At 44.3% G+C, this 17,982-nt stretch overlaps 1 protein-coding gene across 2 annotated transcripts in view; it reads left to right on the top strand.

Moving 5' to 3' along the window:
- PLAGL1 (PLAG1 like zinc finger 1) overlaps nucleotides 1–17,982 on the top strand; it is a 57,377-nt gene that overhangs the window by 22,435 nt on the left and 16,960 nt on the right. For both annotated transcript variants that reach the window (XM_075035890.1, XM_075035891.1), the window contains exon 2: nucleotides 6,654–6,696. In XM_075035890.1, the coding sequence (XP_074891991.1) occupies nucleotides 6,678–6,696 (19 nt within the window). In that variant the 5' untranslated portion in view covers nucleotides 6,654–6,677. The remainder of the gene's footprint in view (nucleotides 1–6,653; nucleotides 6,697–17,982) is intronic.

Here is a 17,982-nt window from a genome sequence, read left to right as displayed (position 1 = left end):
AGAGTCGGGCCACTGAAGAACATCAAAACAACCAGCAGGCAGATCAGGCCGCCAAGATTGAAGTGTCTCAGGTGGACCTGGACTGGCAACGTAGGGGTGAGCTATTTATGGCTCAGTGGGCCCACGATACCTCAGGCCATCAGGGGAGAGATGCAACATATAGATGGGCTTGTGATCGAGGGGTGGAGTTGGCCATGGACACTATCGCACAGGTTATCCATGAATGTGAAACATGTGCTGCAATTAAGCAAGCCAAGCGGCTAAACCCCCTGTCGTATGGAGGGCGATGGCTGAAATATAAACAGTGGGAGGCCTGGCAGATTGACTATATCACACTCCCACGAACCCACCAAGGCAAGCGCTATGTGCTTACAATGGTGGAAGCAACCACTGGATGGCTGGAAACATACCCTGTGTCCCATGCCACTGCCCAGAACACTATGCTGGGCCTTGAAGAGAAAGTTTTATGGCAACATGGCACCCCAGAAAGAATCGAGTCAGATAACGGGACTCACTTCCGAAACAACCTCATAGATACCTGGGCCAAAGAACATGGCATTGAGTGGGTATATCACATCCCTTATCACGCACTGGCCTCCGGAAAAATCGAACGATACAATGGACTGCTGAAAACTACATTGAGAGCGATGGGGGGTGGAACTTTCAAACATTGGGATACACATTTAACAAAAGCCACCTGGTTAGTTAATACTAGAGGATCCGCCAGTCGGGCTGGCCCCACCCAACCAAGACTTCCACATACTATAGAAGGGCATAAAGTCCCTGTAGTGCGCATGAGGAGTATGTTAGGAAAGACAGTGTGGGTTAATCCTCCCTCAAGCAAGGCAAACCCATTCAAGGGGTTGATTTTGCTCAGGGACCTGGGTACACCTGGTGGGTGATGCAAAAGGATGGGGAAGTTCCATGTGTACCTCAGAGAGATTTGATTTTGGGATGGAATAGCCAGTGAATTAGGCTGTATGATATTTAACTGCTAAATAACCTACCAATGCATGTCATTGTATCTGTAGTGTCTATATGCCATATCAAGGGTATTACTGTAAGAATTACCCAAATGTCTGCAGGATGGACTTTGAAACTGAGCCAAGTACAACAGTGATAGAACTTGAACTGGTGCCTAGCAATTTCCTCAAGACCAACATCTTCGATCTGCAGACCAAGGGCGTGGGTTGCACCAAATGTACTAGCCACAAGTTCCAGAGGCAGCATACAACAATCCAACACCTCACACCATCTCTCTTATCCTGAAGAACTGTTACAACAGATGGAGCCCCAAAATCATGGGCTAAATAAAATTGATGGACACATTAGAGGGATAGCCCATCGACTAAGGTAATACTATTTGTGTGTGTGTGTGTGGTGGGAGGGTGTCCATATACTTATATATAAGACAAGGAAAGTGGTAGTGGTTGATTGGAAAATGTAAGATCTGGGCATGATGTAGATTGGTATAGAATAAGGGGTGGATAATGTCCTGGGTTCAGCTGGGATAGAGTTAATTTTTACAGGAACCTGGGAGGTGGGGGGCATAGCCAGGGCAGCTAACCTGAACTAGCCAAGGAGCTATTCCATACCGTGTGACATCATGCTCAGTATATAAATGGGGAGTGGGCCAGGGTAGGGGGATTCTCTGGACTTTCGGTGGGGGAAGTGGTGGAGCGTCGGGTTCCGGGTGGTGAGCAGTTGCACTGTGCATCACTCTTTTTGTATACTCTTTCATTAGTACCGTTGGTGTTGTTGTAACCTTTTTTTTTTTTAATTGTGTTGTCCCAGTAAACTGCCATTATCTCAACCCTCGAGGTTCCAGTTTTTTTCCTTTTCTCTCCTCCATCTCCTCCCCATCCCACTGGAGGGGGGCAGGAGGAGTGAGCGAGCGGCTGCGTGGTCCTTTGTTACCGGCTGGGCTGGAACCACGACAGCAGTGCAGAACCCATCCTCCCTTCCTCTAACCAACGCATAACCGGTTTTCACCATCACAAAGCATCGAACTTTTAATCATCCAATGTGCCTGTAATCACTGCTTTGCTATCTGTAGACTGTTAAGCATCTATTATACTTAACCCATCAAGTCCTATTCAACCTAAATGCCTAAGCTAATTTCCTAGTACCTGAAAGCCAGTAAGAACCTTATAAGGCTTTGCCTCAAATTTTCAGGGCTGCATTTTTCATATATGGGAAACATCCCCCACTCTACTCCTCCTCCTCTTCTGCCCACTCACTGATGAGGAAGGACAGTATTTAAGAGCAACCACAAACAACTTCTTTGGCTGTGTGAGCAGCAAATTTGGCCCGTATGCCTGCAACACTTCATATAAAGGTCAATGTGGTACATCAATGTGGTTTACAGGGAGTAAAAACACAGAAGATTGGCCAATGGGACTGTTAAGCTGAGGCCAGCATGGCCACTGGCCAACCACCTAAGTTTAGATTGACAAGTGACTGGTGTGGCCAGAAACCACCAGGCACTGTGCCCGATTGGGACAGCATAAGTGGCTGCCATGACTGTGCATGTGTTGGAGCCCCCTTGGTCGGGGGGCAATACACCACACAAGAGGTGCCCTCATGCAGCAGAGGGCCGACCTTGAAGCAGGAGAGGGATTTATGGTGGTGGGTTTCTGCAGCTTGGAGGGCAGGCAGTTCTGGGTCCATGTTGAGGGTGACTGCAGGCAAGAGCTAGCATAGCTTATGAAGGAGCTCGTAGTTCTGCTTACGCTCCCTTGACTCTGCAAATACACCTTGCTGTGCTTGTCCTCACCCTGTCTGTCAGAGATAACGTCCTGACCGGCTGCTGGAAGGGGAGCAGTTCCTCGCGTTGGTGCACCTCCTGCTCTGTTGTTCCTGAAGTGGCTTGTGTTGCAGTGATGGGGATGCCCTCACAGAGGTGTTTCCTCTTGGTCTGTAGTCTCTGTGCCCTCCCCAAGGGCTGGACTTGGGCACTATGGGGTTGCTGCTGCTAATGCTGCTTCATCAGAGGACCATACGGGGGGAAAAAAAAAGAGAAAGTTTCTCAGGCTTTGATGGCCTGTGGAGAAAAATGCTTCAGTGATTTATGGTTATCCTCTTCATAGTGCCCTCATTCTCTGGGGCAGATCTTCTGCAGCAGAGTCTTGTACCTTTGACCACGTCCTAGGAGAACTGTTAGGAACAGAGGTCGTTACAAGGTGACCTGCCTGTACTGGTAAGCACCTTTAATGCCATGAGGGGCAGCAGGGAGATGAGATGGCAGTGTCATGGCCCAATTCCTTCCTGGCTCCAGACCGCAGGAGAAGGCAGCCCTGTCAGCATGGGCAAGAGGGATGGGAGGGAAAAGCCAACCTGCACAATAGCACTTTTCTGCTGTGGTTTTCGTAGCTGCTTCTGAGTAACAAGTGAATGGAGAACCTCCTCAAGCTTCTGATAGCTGCCCCCACCCCAGCAGCAGATGAGCCTTTTGATTGCAGTGGAGGTGTCTCATAGGTGTTTGTGTTGCCCTGGTCCATGCTGCTCTTCATCTGGGTCCCTCTGATGTCATTCTGACCTGTCACAGTCTCTGTGTCACAAGGTCTTCTGTCCCAGCTGGTGTATGTGCTCCTTATTCCCCATGCCTCCTCCTCTACCGCCAAAGTGACACCACAGAACGATTCAACCAAACCTTAACTGGGGAGTTCGTGGACCACAGTATCACTGGAACTTGGCTGGATAGCAGACGGGATCGGGGCAGGGAGGAGATGGGCTGAGGCTGGGCTCTTTCATGACAGGAGACGGCTGCACACCAGGCGCGGGAGGATGAAGGTATACTACTGACTCAGACCATATGGAAGGGGAGAGTTTGTTGTGTTGTGGTGGTTTACCAGGTAATTGCCTTGCAGATTGAATGCCAGCACAATTAAATCATTTTGCCTAGTAATTCAGTGGAGGGATGAAATCTTTATTAGTTGATGGCACTGGTTTGACAGTGACAACATGTAGCCTGCTGTGTCTGGGGATGACAAAGGCTGGCGTGAGTACAGTCACATATGGATGCCATTAAAGTCCACTGTTCCCTCTGCAATGCCTAAATTCTTAGAAATTAACACCACAGACAAGTGCCTCATTCTCAGTCAGAATGGAGTGAAACTGCAGAGTAGTTTTTTTGCAGAAACTAAGTGTTTTCTGGCTGATGGAAATCAGGCTAGGACACTTGCTGCTTAGAAAGCCTGCTCTCAGTGTGGCTGTTTTCACCTGGGAAGAGGACCTGCTGATGTCCTTTTAACATGCAGGCCCCTTTACTGCTTCTCTCTCACATCTACACACAGTCCCAGTCAGAGACAAAAGCCAGTTTATAAGCTGTATGTTCACTGGAGGCAGCTGTTTTGGCAGAGAATGGAGGTTACAAAAGAGAAGTTGATGTGCTGGCACTTGTTTTTTCGTGCCTCATCTGCAGTTCCCTTGGTCTCAGTCAGAAGTGATGTACCAGCAGCCTGCCTGTTTGCTGCTTGGCTTCTTGTAAAAACAGACAAACTGCGATACTGTAGGACTTGATTTAATTTGCTGAAACGTAAGCATCTAGTGCTCTCTGAGATGCCCTGCGTAGCCCTGCCTGGCTTCTATCTTCTGGCCCAGGAGGGACTCTTTTACCCTGTATAACGAATATTATAGCTATCAGCCTCATGTGGGTGCTTCAGCTATCCTAGGGCACCTCAAAAGACAGGGGATGCTTGGGCAATTGAAGTGTCTTTCCTTGTAGTGTCTTCCCCACTGAAGGTCTCTGATGAGCTGCTCCCTGTCAGTTTTATCCCACTGATGGTAGGGAATGTGTGCAGCCCAAAGGTGGGAGGAATCTTTTTGGTTTTGTGTTGAAAATATGAATTTTCTGCAATAAAGACTACAGTATACCTGTCAACTACCCCTCACCACCCACCACTGCAAATCACTCTTTAAAATGCAAAGCTTGTACTTCTCTTCTGTTTGGTGAAGGCAGCATAGGCTTGAAAGACATGTTTAAGCATATGGAAAGGAAAGACCAGGCAGCCCTTCATATTTTGACGTCAGAACTCTTCCAAATTCCAGAGTGCAAAGCATCTATAAAATACATTTTCTTTACATAATGTCTTTTATGCTAGGATTGACAATTTGAATCCTTCGGGGTTTGATTATGTTGTGATAAGACACATGGTAGGATAGCAAGTCTGATTTACTAACTTTGTGTGTCTTGGTCTTGGGATTGGGTCTGTGAACACTTAAATGAGGATATGTGGGTTTATCAGTTGTTAACTTGCTAATGTAATCGGCATACTTGTTATGTTGCCCAGTAATGATGATCTGTATGTATATCATTGTTGAGTAAATGCTGGGGGAATGCTCAGCACGGCTGCTTTTGTATACATGGGCAAGTGGCATGTCCTCAAGCTAAGACAGCAGCTTAGGTGCTTACAGTGGATCACTAGAAGCGTTACCTTAGTCTTCTCAACCTTCAAAATGGCACTACCGTGTGCTTGTACATTTCAGCAGATAGCTGGATCTCAGCTTCCTCATCCTCCTTACGGACAACCTGGCAGAGTCACAGCTTTTTCCTCGGCAAATTCTCATCAGTAGGCCACTGACTCCTCTCTGCCTCATTGTGCTCTGCATTCACCTTACCTTACCACTTCCTTACTCTCCTTGAGTCTGTTCCCTTCTCAGTTCTCGTTATTCTTTGCCATCCATTTTTCCTGTTGTCTTTATTGCATTCTTACATACTCCTCCTCCCTCACTTCTCCCAACCAGCTCCAATTAATTTGGAGGTATCTTACTAACAATCATTGTATTTTTAAAAATGAAGATGCTTTCTTTGACCCATTTCAGTCAGCAACAAAATACTGTTGTCTTCATCAGAGTCAAGTTTTCACCCTAAATTGTATACATACACCTTCAAACACTGCCTGAAATTTTAGAGGTTTGTACAGGACACAACAAAATGGCATAAGCTCATGTGATTCGTGCTGTTATTTGCATGCCCCCTTATTATCACGTGCCATATTATTCCTGTTGCTCCAAGTAGCCTTATCCACACATTGGGATCCTACTGTGTTGGAGACTGCTCAGACAGCTACAGAAAACTCAGACTCTGCTCCTGTGTGCTTGTAGTAAAATTTCAGTCAAAAAACAGCAGATGAATGGGAAGGGAACAAGATGAACAGAGTTCAGCAGAAATCTAGAAGTCTCCAGAAGTCTTTCAAGAGAGCAAATAAAACGTCTTGTCCCATATCTGGTTAATATTCCCTTTTGACTCTGCAAGGGTGAGGACTCTTAAGGTGAATACCTGAAATAGCAGGCTTAAACACAGAATGGCATGCAATGGGGTAAAATACACAGTGCCTGAAAATTCTGTTTTATTAATAAATGTTAATGAAGGGATACAGTGAACTGCTCTGAATTAAAATGCATTACATTAATATTGTCAGTTCACGTTGTTTGTGAAATGAAGTGGAATCATTTATTAGGGAGTAAAAAATGGATGGATTTACTCTTTTCCTCTACAAATTGAAATTCTTCCTTGTTAGATTTCCCTAGAGAAGTTCTCCTCATTTCCTAAAGAACTAAAAAACTATGCATATGATAACTGGCATGAGGTTTAAACATGAATAATGCTAGTTCAGAAAACTGATCATTCTTTTTTCATTTATTTTATGTAGGTTTCCTTTGCCTGATCTGTAGACATGTCCACAGACCTGCTATGTAAGTACATTTCCATCATCCCACAGTGATTTTTTGTACCATATGTTTTTATCAGATTCCCAGATGTGTTCATGATTGATGTTTTTTATCTTAAGTATAATGTCTGCTTTTACATTTGCGTTTCTTCTGAGACATCTGTGGAACAATATTACCATTATAATCAACGGGATTATTCTTGGAGTAAAGCATGACTTAATATGAGTAAAATTGTAAAAATCCGGCCCATGTATAAGAACAGACTGGTTCATTGAGACTTAAAATTACAATTCTATCTAAAAAAGTTTTATCTATCTTTGGCACAAATACCATCCCAGATTACTACTGAGTGATGTGCTTGGGGGTTTTTAATCACTTTGTGAATTTAACTCCAGTGTTTCCAAGGCATCATTATCCCAAGTCACGTCCAAATCTCACGCCTCATCATTATTAGCCATCCTTCTTTTTCAACAGCAAAGAATATACAAGTGGCATATCCTTATACTTTGCTGCCGTAACTACCACAAAAACTTACTGCTCAGGTCTCCTCGGTACTTGCACCCTCTTGCTCCAGCCTAAGCTATCTGCTGTCAGGAGTGAAATGTTAAAGAAGGGAGAGAAGGCAGGGTGACTGCACAGCGGTCCTGGTCAAAATCACTTAAGACTATTCAATTCTACTCAGTTGTTTAAGCTGGTTTGACTGTTTTAGCTAATTTGTGCCCTGGCAGTTTCATTTTTCTCTCTTCATCTCAGCATCAGTGCCTCTCTCATGCTTTTCCTACTTATCAGTGGGTTAGAGAAGTTGTCACCTGAGTAAAATTTGAAGGAGTCAGTTGTGTTCAGCCTGGAGAAGGGAGCGTGCAAGGGGATCTAGTCATGGTCTTCCAGTACAAAAAGGTGGTTGTGGAGAGGGAGGTGGAAGCACTCTTTCCCCAAGCATGCACCGTGACACGACAAGAGACGATGGCCACAAGTTGCTTTGGTGGAGATGCTCCTGGATGTAAGGGGCATTTTCACTGTGGGATCGATTAAACATTGGAATAGGCTGCCCGAGGAAGTGGTGGAATTTCCCACACTGCAAATACTTGAGATAAGGCTTGACAAGGCCCTGGGTAACGCTAATCTAAGGGTCTGCTTTCAACAAGAGGCTGGGCTAGTTCGCCTCCACAGGTCACTTGCAACTTAGATAATTCTGCAGTTCTGTATTTCTTTGTGTCCTCAGCTATCTTCTGTGCAACGATCAGTCATCCCCACCACCTGTCCCTGGTCTTCTCAGTATTGTACAGCTTGTGCTGTGGCAGATCCTGTGATGCTCGGTCATGCTAGAGAGATAGACATTTGTCTTCTCACCTGGAGACATGTGAATAGCCTCGAGGCAATACCAGTGGTACAGAGTAAAATTAACTCTATCCCAGCTGAAACCAGGCCATGTCCCTGCTCTGAAATGAGAACATGTGACTGCCATTGGAGTCAGAAGGACTTAAAACTACTTTCCAGGTTCCAGATGGTGGGAGTACACATGCATGTGGGTTTTGTGACAGCCAGGTAGTGCCTTGGAAAAATGTCAGTACACAGAAGAATGCTAAAGAATAATGTGGCAAATCTGTACAGATGTGAAGTGACTCCAGATCTTTGTCTGGTTTTATATAAATAAATAGTGCAGAGCCAGCCCATGAGCTTAGTACTGGCCTATGCTAACAAGCAACACCAAAGTGTGTTTTGGGGATAACATCTACCAGGCTGTGTTCCAGGTAAGGAATTTGGATGTAACCAAACTGGGGGTGGGGTGGGGGGGAGGGAAGGAGGTGAGGAGCGTTTAGACACGTGGAGCTGATGCCAGGTGGTCTCAGCACCAGGGAGAAGTCTCTGGCTCTTACTGTTTGGTAGTAGACATGTAGCCTAACCACCCAGTCCCTAAGCCTGACCGCAGCATCGTCTTTCACTAATGGTTGGTTCAATACAAAGTCAAATTCTAGGATTAAAAATCTTGTCCCAGGTCACATTGATGAAGACTAGATGTATAATTAAAAAGAAAAAAAAATCTAACCAAACTAGAACAAAACCCCTTAGATTCCTAGGAAAAAACTGCTGCAGTCTGGGGCAAATTGCACAAAGAAAATGTCATGGCTGCACAATACAAGGGCTGCTGCAGCTAGACCTCAAACTCCAGCAGCTAAGTCTTCAAGCCTGTGGAAATAAACCAAAAAAGCCAACATCCCAGTGAAGTTTCGGCATGATGAATTTGAGGTAGCAAGTGTTTCTCTGTTTTAGATGGAGAAGCTAAGGGCAAAAAGAGAAGTTTACAAAATGTCTGGCAGCTACTGAGGCTTGGCTGGTCAGGGAAGCAGCGGACTTCCCTTGGAGCTTGTTTTTCTTTTTATCCTTGGATGAACTAGCGTGCAGTACATTATGCTGCCTGAATGTAGGGGTTTGTCACGGTTAGCGCCGGGGGCTGTCCCGGGAATGTAGGAAGGCGATGGGTGTGAATGGAGCACGCGGTGGTCGGAGGGGCTCAAGCCCGCTCTTCGGGAGACCTGTCGCTGCTCCTCTGGGCCTGGCCCGCCAAAGCCTCGCAGGAAAGGAGGTGGGTCTTTGATCTCTTTGTTGTAGCTGCTCCCTGGGAATTTGCTGAAATCAATGCCCTGTTTTCCTGAAGAAATGAATGGCTATGCCTAACTAGCTTTGTGAAGTGCTTGGGGAATTCACCGCTTCTGTTTATTGACAGCTGAAAAGGAGCACATGGTGCTGAATGGGTCCTCCTAGGGAAACAAAACAGAGCGGAGTTAGACTTAGTTGAACACAGGGGTGTTTGGAAAAGTCTGCCGAAGGAGGATGGCAAGGTTCCTGCCACCTTGTACTAGCATAGTCTGACCTTTTACTAAAAATGCCATTTTAAATAAGGTAAGGATTGTATTGATTTCCTATACGTAGTGCGATTATGAAATGTTTGCATTTTTGTTCTTGAGTGCAAAAACAGTGTTTGAACTGTATTCTGTCACGGGAAACACCTAAGTGACTTTTGTGCTGTTTCTAGCCTCTGTGTGTGTTCATTTGTTCTTTATCTAATGGTGATTAAAGAATATGGAAAGTAATAGGAAAAAATTTGGTATTTGGGTCTTGCAGTCAGGTCCTGAGCATCAGTCATTCAGGCAGGCTATTACATGCAATCCTTTGTGTCTTTGAGAATCAGCCGAATTGCATCAGATGATTTCTTGACTGGTATAAATTGCTGTGTTAGTACTTACGCACAAGGCAGTGACTAACAAGCAGGCCTGACTGGCAGAAAATCTGGGAATCTAAAATCCCTTGAAATGTAAGGATATATTTCCAAACCTCTGTTTCTATGCGTAGACTCAAAGCGAGAGATGGACTTAGCACTGCACTTGCTGGTTTTAGATGTACAGTTTTTTTGTAAAGACAGCAAAGAATAGCAAGAGGAGGATGATAATGAGGAAGCATTATTTTCTTCATGCGAGTCCAGAACAGTTTATCAGACCGAAGGAATTTGGTGTGTAATTCATATGTAAATTTTCTACTGAAAACAAGAGAACAAATCGCCAGAGTTTCTGTATTAGTTTCTGTGGTGACTGAAGAAGATTTCTGAGCTCACATAGCTACAACTTTCAGGTGTGGCCCACTTAGGACTGCAGCAAAAAAAGTTAAGTAATGTCATTTCTTTAGTCAGTTTAAGCATAAGAGCAAGCTCCAAACAGAATTGCCGTTGTGCTGCCTCGTTCTTACAGTACGAATTGCTGGGTTTGTGTTACGAACCTGATTAAAAGTGTCCGTGCATGTGTGCAGTTGTTTGAAAACTCTTGAGTAGTCCCCTAATTTTGGGGGAAGTGCTTGGGAAGTTTCATGTTTTATCAGAGTCGTTTGTATTCCTCAGTCTGGCATTTTTCCTCTGAGTGACTTTGAGCTAGTAATCTTACTAGTTTTGTCTCATTTTGTTCTTCTCTGCAGCGGACAACTCACCTGTTTTTCTTAGAAGCCTTGGGGCTCCATATGCAAACATGCTTTCTTTAAAATACTTTGTGATCCTGAAAATGAAAATACATTGCTTGATTGTAGAGCATCAACATTTTTGCATTTGACTTCTGCCTTTAAGTTTCCAAGATTTTCAGAGGGAAAAGCAAAAAAAGAAAATGCATTTATGATTTTGACAAAGGTGTAAAAACACTAAGATCAGGCAGCCTGATATTGATGTTTGTGGGCTCTGTTGTCGTCGTTGTTAGCCAAATGTGTCAGGAGTGTTTTCTGACCTCACTTACGTGTATTTATACATGATAGGCATTGGAAGATGCTAAAATTTAAAGCTAAAGCTAATTTAAAGGTAACACTTAAGTTGGAAAGGAGGTTAATTTGTAGGTCATTTTAATGCTGTAATCTAGATGTGTTATGAAAATGTTGACTGGTGAGGGTTTCTGGGTAGTTGTAATGGTGTAAATATAAAAGAATTATGGTCATGAAAAGCTCAGTTGATCAGAGCTTTTTTAGTTACTGTAATGGAGAAAAGAGTAGATGATTCATGTGTGACAAGGAAGGTAGCATTTTTTCTCTGTTACTTGGATGATAAAGCAAGGCAGAGCATGTTATGTTTAACTTAGTGGACTGGAAGGTGCTTAGCCAGGTGTGTGCAGGGAAGTACATGGGGATGTTTTGGCAAGATAGTTGTCCCTTTGCCTCTTCTAACATCAAGGATCTTTATAAAATACAAATATTGTTGTGACCTGTTGGCAATGTTGAAGTGGAAGGAGTATAAAATAATTGGTTTCCAACCAATAGAGTAAGATACACCAAATACAAAGTGGGATATGTGATCATACACAATAAGTAAATATGCATGTTAAATGACCAGGGTTATACAAATACATATCTGAGGAATGGTGCATTTCCCCCAAGGTGATGCCTTTACCATCTGTTGGTCTTGTTCTTCAAGCTAGGAAAGTATGAAAATGGGAGCAAATTCTTTGTAATTTTGCTTTGCAAAGTTGTTTCTTAGATTCTAGTAATAGAGACTACTGTTATTTTTGTGACTTTTGGAAAAGTTTAAAGAAACTACAAATTAATCAGGAACGTAGAAAAAGTGTTTGGATTTTATTTAATCTCAAACTAAGATGACTGTCAACAAGAGAATAAATAGGGCTTTACGGAGATACATTATAATTTGAGTTTAGAGTGCTTCATCCACAGAAAAAATCTGCAATTTTTTTTAAACTCACAAATTTGTGCAACTCTCAGATGTAATTCTCCAATAATACTCTATAATCACGTACTTTGTAATTCTCTGTTTTGGAGAACTAGACTCAAAGCTGTCCTTATGCCTGAGGAGAATAGTTATTGTAAGGGAAATGTACTATACTGCTCCCTAATGTGTTGCTGCCAATTTTATTACCTGTTCTTAATCAGTCTGTTAAAGAAGCTCAGGTGGGCATAACTTATTTAGTACAGTATCAGTCAAGATGATAGATAGTTATGGTTCCCATTTAAAGTCTTTAGAGTAGAAAAAAGAAGTATATGTTAGATCTCAGGAAAAAGAGAACAAGTAAATGGAAGCACAGATACAACCTTGCATATGTGAGTATTTTTTTCACAGAAATACATTTTTGTGTCTGTTCAGCAGCAGAGCTTCCCAATGTCTATGGTTTTTTTTAAAGAAGTCACTTCATGCCTTGAAGAAGGAGCATAATTTAACAGGATCATAAAGGCTAAGGATGAGACTCTTCTGCCGATTTTGTTCCCAGAGAAGCTGGGAATCAAGCATCCTTTTCGTGTTGGAAATAAGGCAAGTACAACAGAAGTTGTTGGCTCTGTCCTCTGTTATGAAGGTGATGCATAGTGAGAACTAAAGCTGTTCTGCGAAGCTGTTAATGACCCTTCATTTACAAAACCCAGTGCTTTTAAAAGACGACTCCTACATTTCAGTATTTTAAATATATGCTTTAGGATTCATTAGTCAAAAATTAAAAAATAACTTTTTTTTGTTCTCTTGGGTGAATTGGAATACCAGTAGGAGGTTTGGACAGTTCGCTGAGAAAGTTAACTGATTTTCCAGTTTTATTCAGACTTAGTTTCTGCTGAATGTAATACGGATTGGAGTGTTTTTTCAGGACTGGCCCTCCAAGGTCTCAGCCCCCACCAGTCCTAAGTGTCCATGTATTCACTTCTCCACACGGACTTCCTTCTTTCATAGCACGGCTACTCGCACATTAGTAGAGCCGAGTGTATGGACTTCTACCTGCAGAAGTGGGTCCCATGGTTTTTACACTGCGCTTTTATTCCCAGTGGCTGTAGCTTGCTTCATTTAGTTATAACTGCCTCTAAAGACCTCAAGTTCTCCAGCCACGGGATGAGTACAGCCCGCTCTGTCATGCCAGGCTTCCTCATTGCATCCTACAGTAAACTCCTATTTCCTTCTCCAAACCGTGTCCACCTGCCTGGTTCTTTCTACCAGTAAGCAGCTAGAAATACATCCCAGCCACTAGCGTCTTTGCTGGGAAAGTTCCTGCAAGCCCATGTTGGAAGTTGTGTTACAAGTGGAAGAACAAGAATCAATTTGGGCTGGTTTCCTAAGGAGAGGTGGCTTTTGTCACCAAGCCCTCCACCAGTCTTCTCCGCATGACATCTGGACTTGGTGGCCAGTAACAACCAAATTCAGGGAAGGACAGAGAGACCCAATCTAAGGTTCCCTTTTAAGGGAATGTTGCAAGGGTTGGAAGTATTTCAACTAATTAATACTGAGCATTAGTCATTAGAATTGCTGCACTTCGTTTATCAGAATTGGAGCTGTGGTGTTGACCTGCCGTGGATAAAATCATTGACTGTATTAATGCACTTGATATGGTGTGTGTGGCTGCACACATGTGTATTTATACATACATACATTTAGGAAGATACAAGTGCTTGGGTTTTTTCTGCTAGAGCAAAGATAGGCGATGCTGGTGTCTCTGTTAAATTGCAGCAGTAGCATTAACATTATACACTGAAAGGTCTGAACTAAGATATATCAACCAGCCTGCCACAAACCTTCCCAAAAGAAAAGTGCTTGTGACCCGTTAAAGCTGCTTTTGCTGTGGGAGGTAAAATTTGTGCTGTGGGAGATGTGGATTAGGGGGTCCAACATGTGGCTCAGGAGCCACAGGGTGCTTATGAGCAGTTTGAATATGACTCTCTTGATGGCTGTCTGTATTTCTGTGGACAGCGGAATCTTAGTTTTGCTGTCTGCAGTATGGAAGCAGTGCAGTTTGGACAGTGCTAGCGAAGACCTAAAGCAAGAAGGTGTCGCAGCCAAGGAGCCCCAGTCTTGCACTGGGACTAGCTGCTGCTGGCTGCTGGGGGAGATGGGCAGAGGGCTTGGCTCGCAGGAAGCTTTTGCTGGCCGTTTTGTAGGACCAGGCTATGTTGACTGAGGGTGTTTCTCATAAAAAATAGCAGTTGTTTCTGTGAATTTGCTGTTAACCTCCTTCCCTGTTTCTGGATCTAATTTTATATGACTTCATGCCAAACCAGTAGAGGAAGAGGGAGAGAAGGAAAAGAAAAAAACCCCTGAAAAATCCAACTGCATTTTTCAGTTTGATTGTTTGAAATGTATTCAGCTTTCAGCAGTGAGAGAAGTCTCTTTGTTTGTGCTGATTAGAAGGTATTACATGCAAACTATGGGAGGTGACTTCTCTTGAACTGTGCTTGTTAGGTAAGTGGGTTCTGATAGCAGCCAAACCCAATGTGGTGCACCAGAAATGTGACATGTACATTTTAGTCCCAAGAATAACCAGAAGGTGATTATTTTTTTAATTATCTTTCAATCAAACAATGATTTGAATCAATCAATGCTTTGATCTCAAGTCATTTTTAGATGAGTGAACCTACGAAGAACTTTGATAAACCAGTAGCTCAGACTGCAGCGTGAAGTTAACCTTGATAATCACACCTACATACTTTCCTCGCTGTTTGGTTTGTTAGTTTTGGGGGTTTTTTTCCTTTAAGTTTGCAGGAAAGTCCTGTAAGTTACTGCCCTTTCAGGTGTTTAAACAGCGAAGGTAACTATTTCTTTTCCTCCTAGCTACGAAGTTTGTAAGACACAGCAGAGCACAGGTATCCTGCTGCACAGGCTTTGTGGGAACCCGCTGAAGCTGCTGTGTGTAGTCACATTGCCAAATTTCACAGCTTGGCTGTGCTCTTTGAGGCTTCTCTAACTGTTTTGCTCCTAAGATTTGCTAAACGGAAGGAGCACAGTAGAAAGCCTCATTGGGATTGGTGGGAGGATGACTTTTTATGGGAAGCTGGTTAAATTCCTTCTGGCTATGCCTGTTGTAGTACTTCATGGTCACCAGGCAAAAAACTTACTGTTCCCAAATGTGTTTGACTGTCATGATTACTCCCTATTAGGAACTAGTAATGAATCATAGTTGTTGTTATCTTTTATATGTTTGTATAACAAATAGTTTTGGAGTTCTGAAGAGTTTACATACTGGAACTTGTGTCTGACAGGAAAATGCATGCGTGCTTTGCGTTAGAAGATTTCTTTACAGTCAGATAAGTGCTGAACCTCCCTTCCAGAGGCATCCTTCCATAAGAACAGCTGTGCTGGACAGGATCGTACCTCTGTGAGGCAGAAGCGGGTGCCTTGATAGATGATCTCCCACTGCTGGAGACCCAAGGACATACCCTCCCTCTGAATCTTCTTCCCTCTTGGGAACAAAGGCAGGGGCACCAGGAGGATGGAGGCGAGGAAAAGGAAAGCGTTACTGCAGATCAGCGCCTGGGTCAGGATCCCAAAGCGCTGGGCTCACCTGCAGGGCTGGGTCCCAGTTTTAGGGAATTAGCTCGGCCTGCCAGTCTGACTGAATGTATGGGGTGGCAATAAGGCATGTTTGCTGGTTTATTTCTCTGTTTCTGTCTCCAAATATAGTAACTCATTTTTTAAGTTTTACATTTTAGTAGAGTGAGGTCATGTTTCTGTGAGTATGTTTAATGTTAAGACTGATTGCTGGGATGTTTGCAAACCACCTACCGTTCTCCTCCCCGGGGAGAGGGGGCCCCAAAAGAGGCATAGGCGTTTACTCGCAGGGTGCCACTCACCCCTGCGCAGGGCCAGGACTCCTTCTCCCCCTCCTCCAGCATCTCAGGGGCTCTGGTCCCCTCGCCTGCAAGCCCGGGAATGGCAATCAGCAGCCAAGTCCTTGGTAAGGGAGCTGATGTTGCTCCAGCAGCGTGTCCCACAGTGTCTGTGCTGGTGCCGCCAGGTAGAGACTGTGAGGCTTCAAGGTCTGTGTGTGTCAAAGGCGTGGGAACTCACTGCTTGACATCTATTGAAAGTTTCCCTCTCAAGCACGTAGGAATGCCTCCCCCTGCTTCTCTTTTGGGGGGGGGGGGTATTTTTGGCTGTGGGGTTATGGGAAATACAATACCTGCTTCCCAAATAATACACTGTGTGGTGCATGAAAGTGCAAGTTTTTTCAGCCTTTGCTCAGGTGAGCAATTATGATTGCAAAGTCAGTCTGGTGTGTGGTTTCCTGATGTATTTATTTTTTCTTTTTTTCCATGCAGAGCTGAGCAGTTGTAACTCTCTGCTAATACAAAGTTTTGTTGTATGAGATAGAAGAGGCATGAAAAGGAGACATTGAAGAAATGTTCACCTATTTTTATGTTGGACTAGTGATCGGTTATTACAGTTAAAAAATGAAGATCAGTCAGTAGGGTATTTAGCACGACAAAATATCAGAAGTTAACGGGATTTGAAAAAAACTGTTCTGAATTCTATTTTACTATAATACAACTAGGATGAATTATTGATCAGTTAAGAGCTTCAGCTCCTTTCTAAATGCACTTTGTGCATCAAATCTAGGACATGTAAGGCTTCTTTCATAAAAACTTTTTTACAAATGAAATGTGTGCCAGTGGCCCACAATAATGGGAAAATAACTTAGGATTAACTGTGTGCTAATTGAGTACTTTGAATTTTGTGCCAGATAAATTATATTGTAGAACAAGGTTTTCAAGCTTTTCCAGCAAGGTGTGCTGCAGAACAAACCACAGGGCAGGAAAACCTCATATACCTTTGTGTAAGAAGAACCAAGACTGGCATACTGCACATCCTATGTATCTTAGAAAATGTCCACAAGGTACTTTTGCAGCATTCCTGTACGTGAAAGCTGAACAAGGCTAACGGAGCAGTATGATTTTACTCTGGGATAAATTACTGTTGTTTGCTATGCAAATCTTATGACTGTAATTAGGCTAGGATTTGGACTGCTATGTACACTGATCTTTGTTCCCTCGGCACACGGGAGCTAACTCTAATGCTACAAAACAGCACAGCAAATGTTGAGCACTGCTCAGCTGGACGATCGCTTCTTATGGGGACTCTTTGCTCGAAGTGGACGTTTTGAAAGGAATGATTTACCTCTGCCTTCGCAGGGCACGTAAATCATACCGCAGGCATCTTGTGGGTCACTGAAGTGTTCAGATACTGTAAAGTCTCGCTTGAAAGTAGAGGTTGGAGAATGCAGGAAGGACTGCCTGATAGACATCTAGTTTTTAGCAAACTCGTTTTAAAAAGTAGTGTTCTGCTGCCGCTGATTGGTTGAGGAGCTGGTGGTATGTTCGAGCTGCTACGACAGTGATTGCAGTTCCTAGTATGGCTATGTATAGCTCCTGTTATCTCTGCAGCCGGACTTCGTGTAACCGCAGCCTGTGGCTCCTTGCCCACGCTAATGAGCTCTCCCCGAGGCTGGGCTTGTGCTTGTGGGGGTGGCACGGCACTCGGGTGGTGCTGCTGTTTTGCAAAGCTGAGTTTGCTAACCGTGTTCCAGCCTAGCTTGGCTGGAAGGTTCCGTGCCACCTTGGCTACTGCTGGCCGTGAGAGCTCATCTCCGAGCAGCGTGGCCAGCCCCAGAGCTGCCTGGAGGACAAGGCAAGCTGGCCGCCGCAGCTGCCAGGCTGTAGTCTGCAGCAAAGGAGAGCTGTCACCTAGACGTGCGCTGGGGGGAAGTGCCAGCGTAGTGAGGACGGTACAGGTGAGCCACGCTCGCAACCCGTTCTCTTGCCTGGGAACGTGGCTGCCGGTGTTTCGGTCAGCCCATGTGGTGGGAGTGCATCCTGCAGGCAGCGGGTGTCGTTTTCCCAGTGACCCAAAGAGCCAGGGAAAGCCATAGCTGCCGACCATGGTTCCCGATGGCTGGGCAGAAGTGGGAGTAGGTGCATTCAGGTGCAGGGCTGCCAGGCTGGGGGCATACAGGAGATGTACCCTTCTCTTAGCGGGTCCAGCAGTGGTTTGCAGGGTGTGATAAGGTGGTGGCTGCACACCCGTAA

Source organism: Buteo buteo, chromosome 9, assembly GCF_964188355.1.
Source record: "Buteo buteo chromosome 9, bButBut1.hap1.1, whole genome shotgun sequence".
NCBI classification, from domain to species: Eukaryota; Metazoa; Chordata; class Aves; order Accipitriformes; family Accipitridae; genus Buteo; species Buteo buteo.
This window is presented reverse-complemented; position numbering and strand designations above follow the sequence as displayed.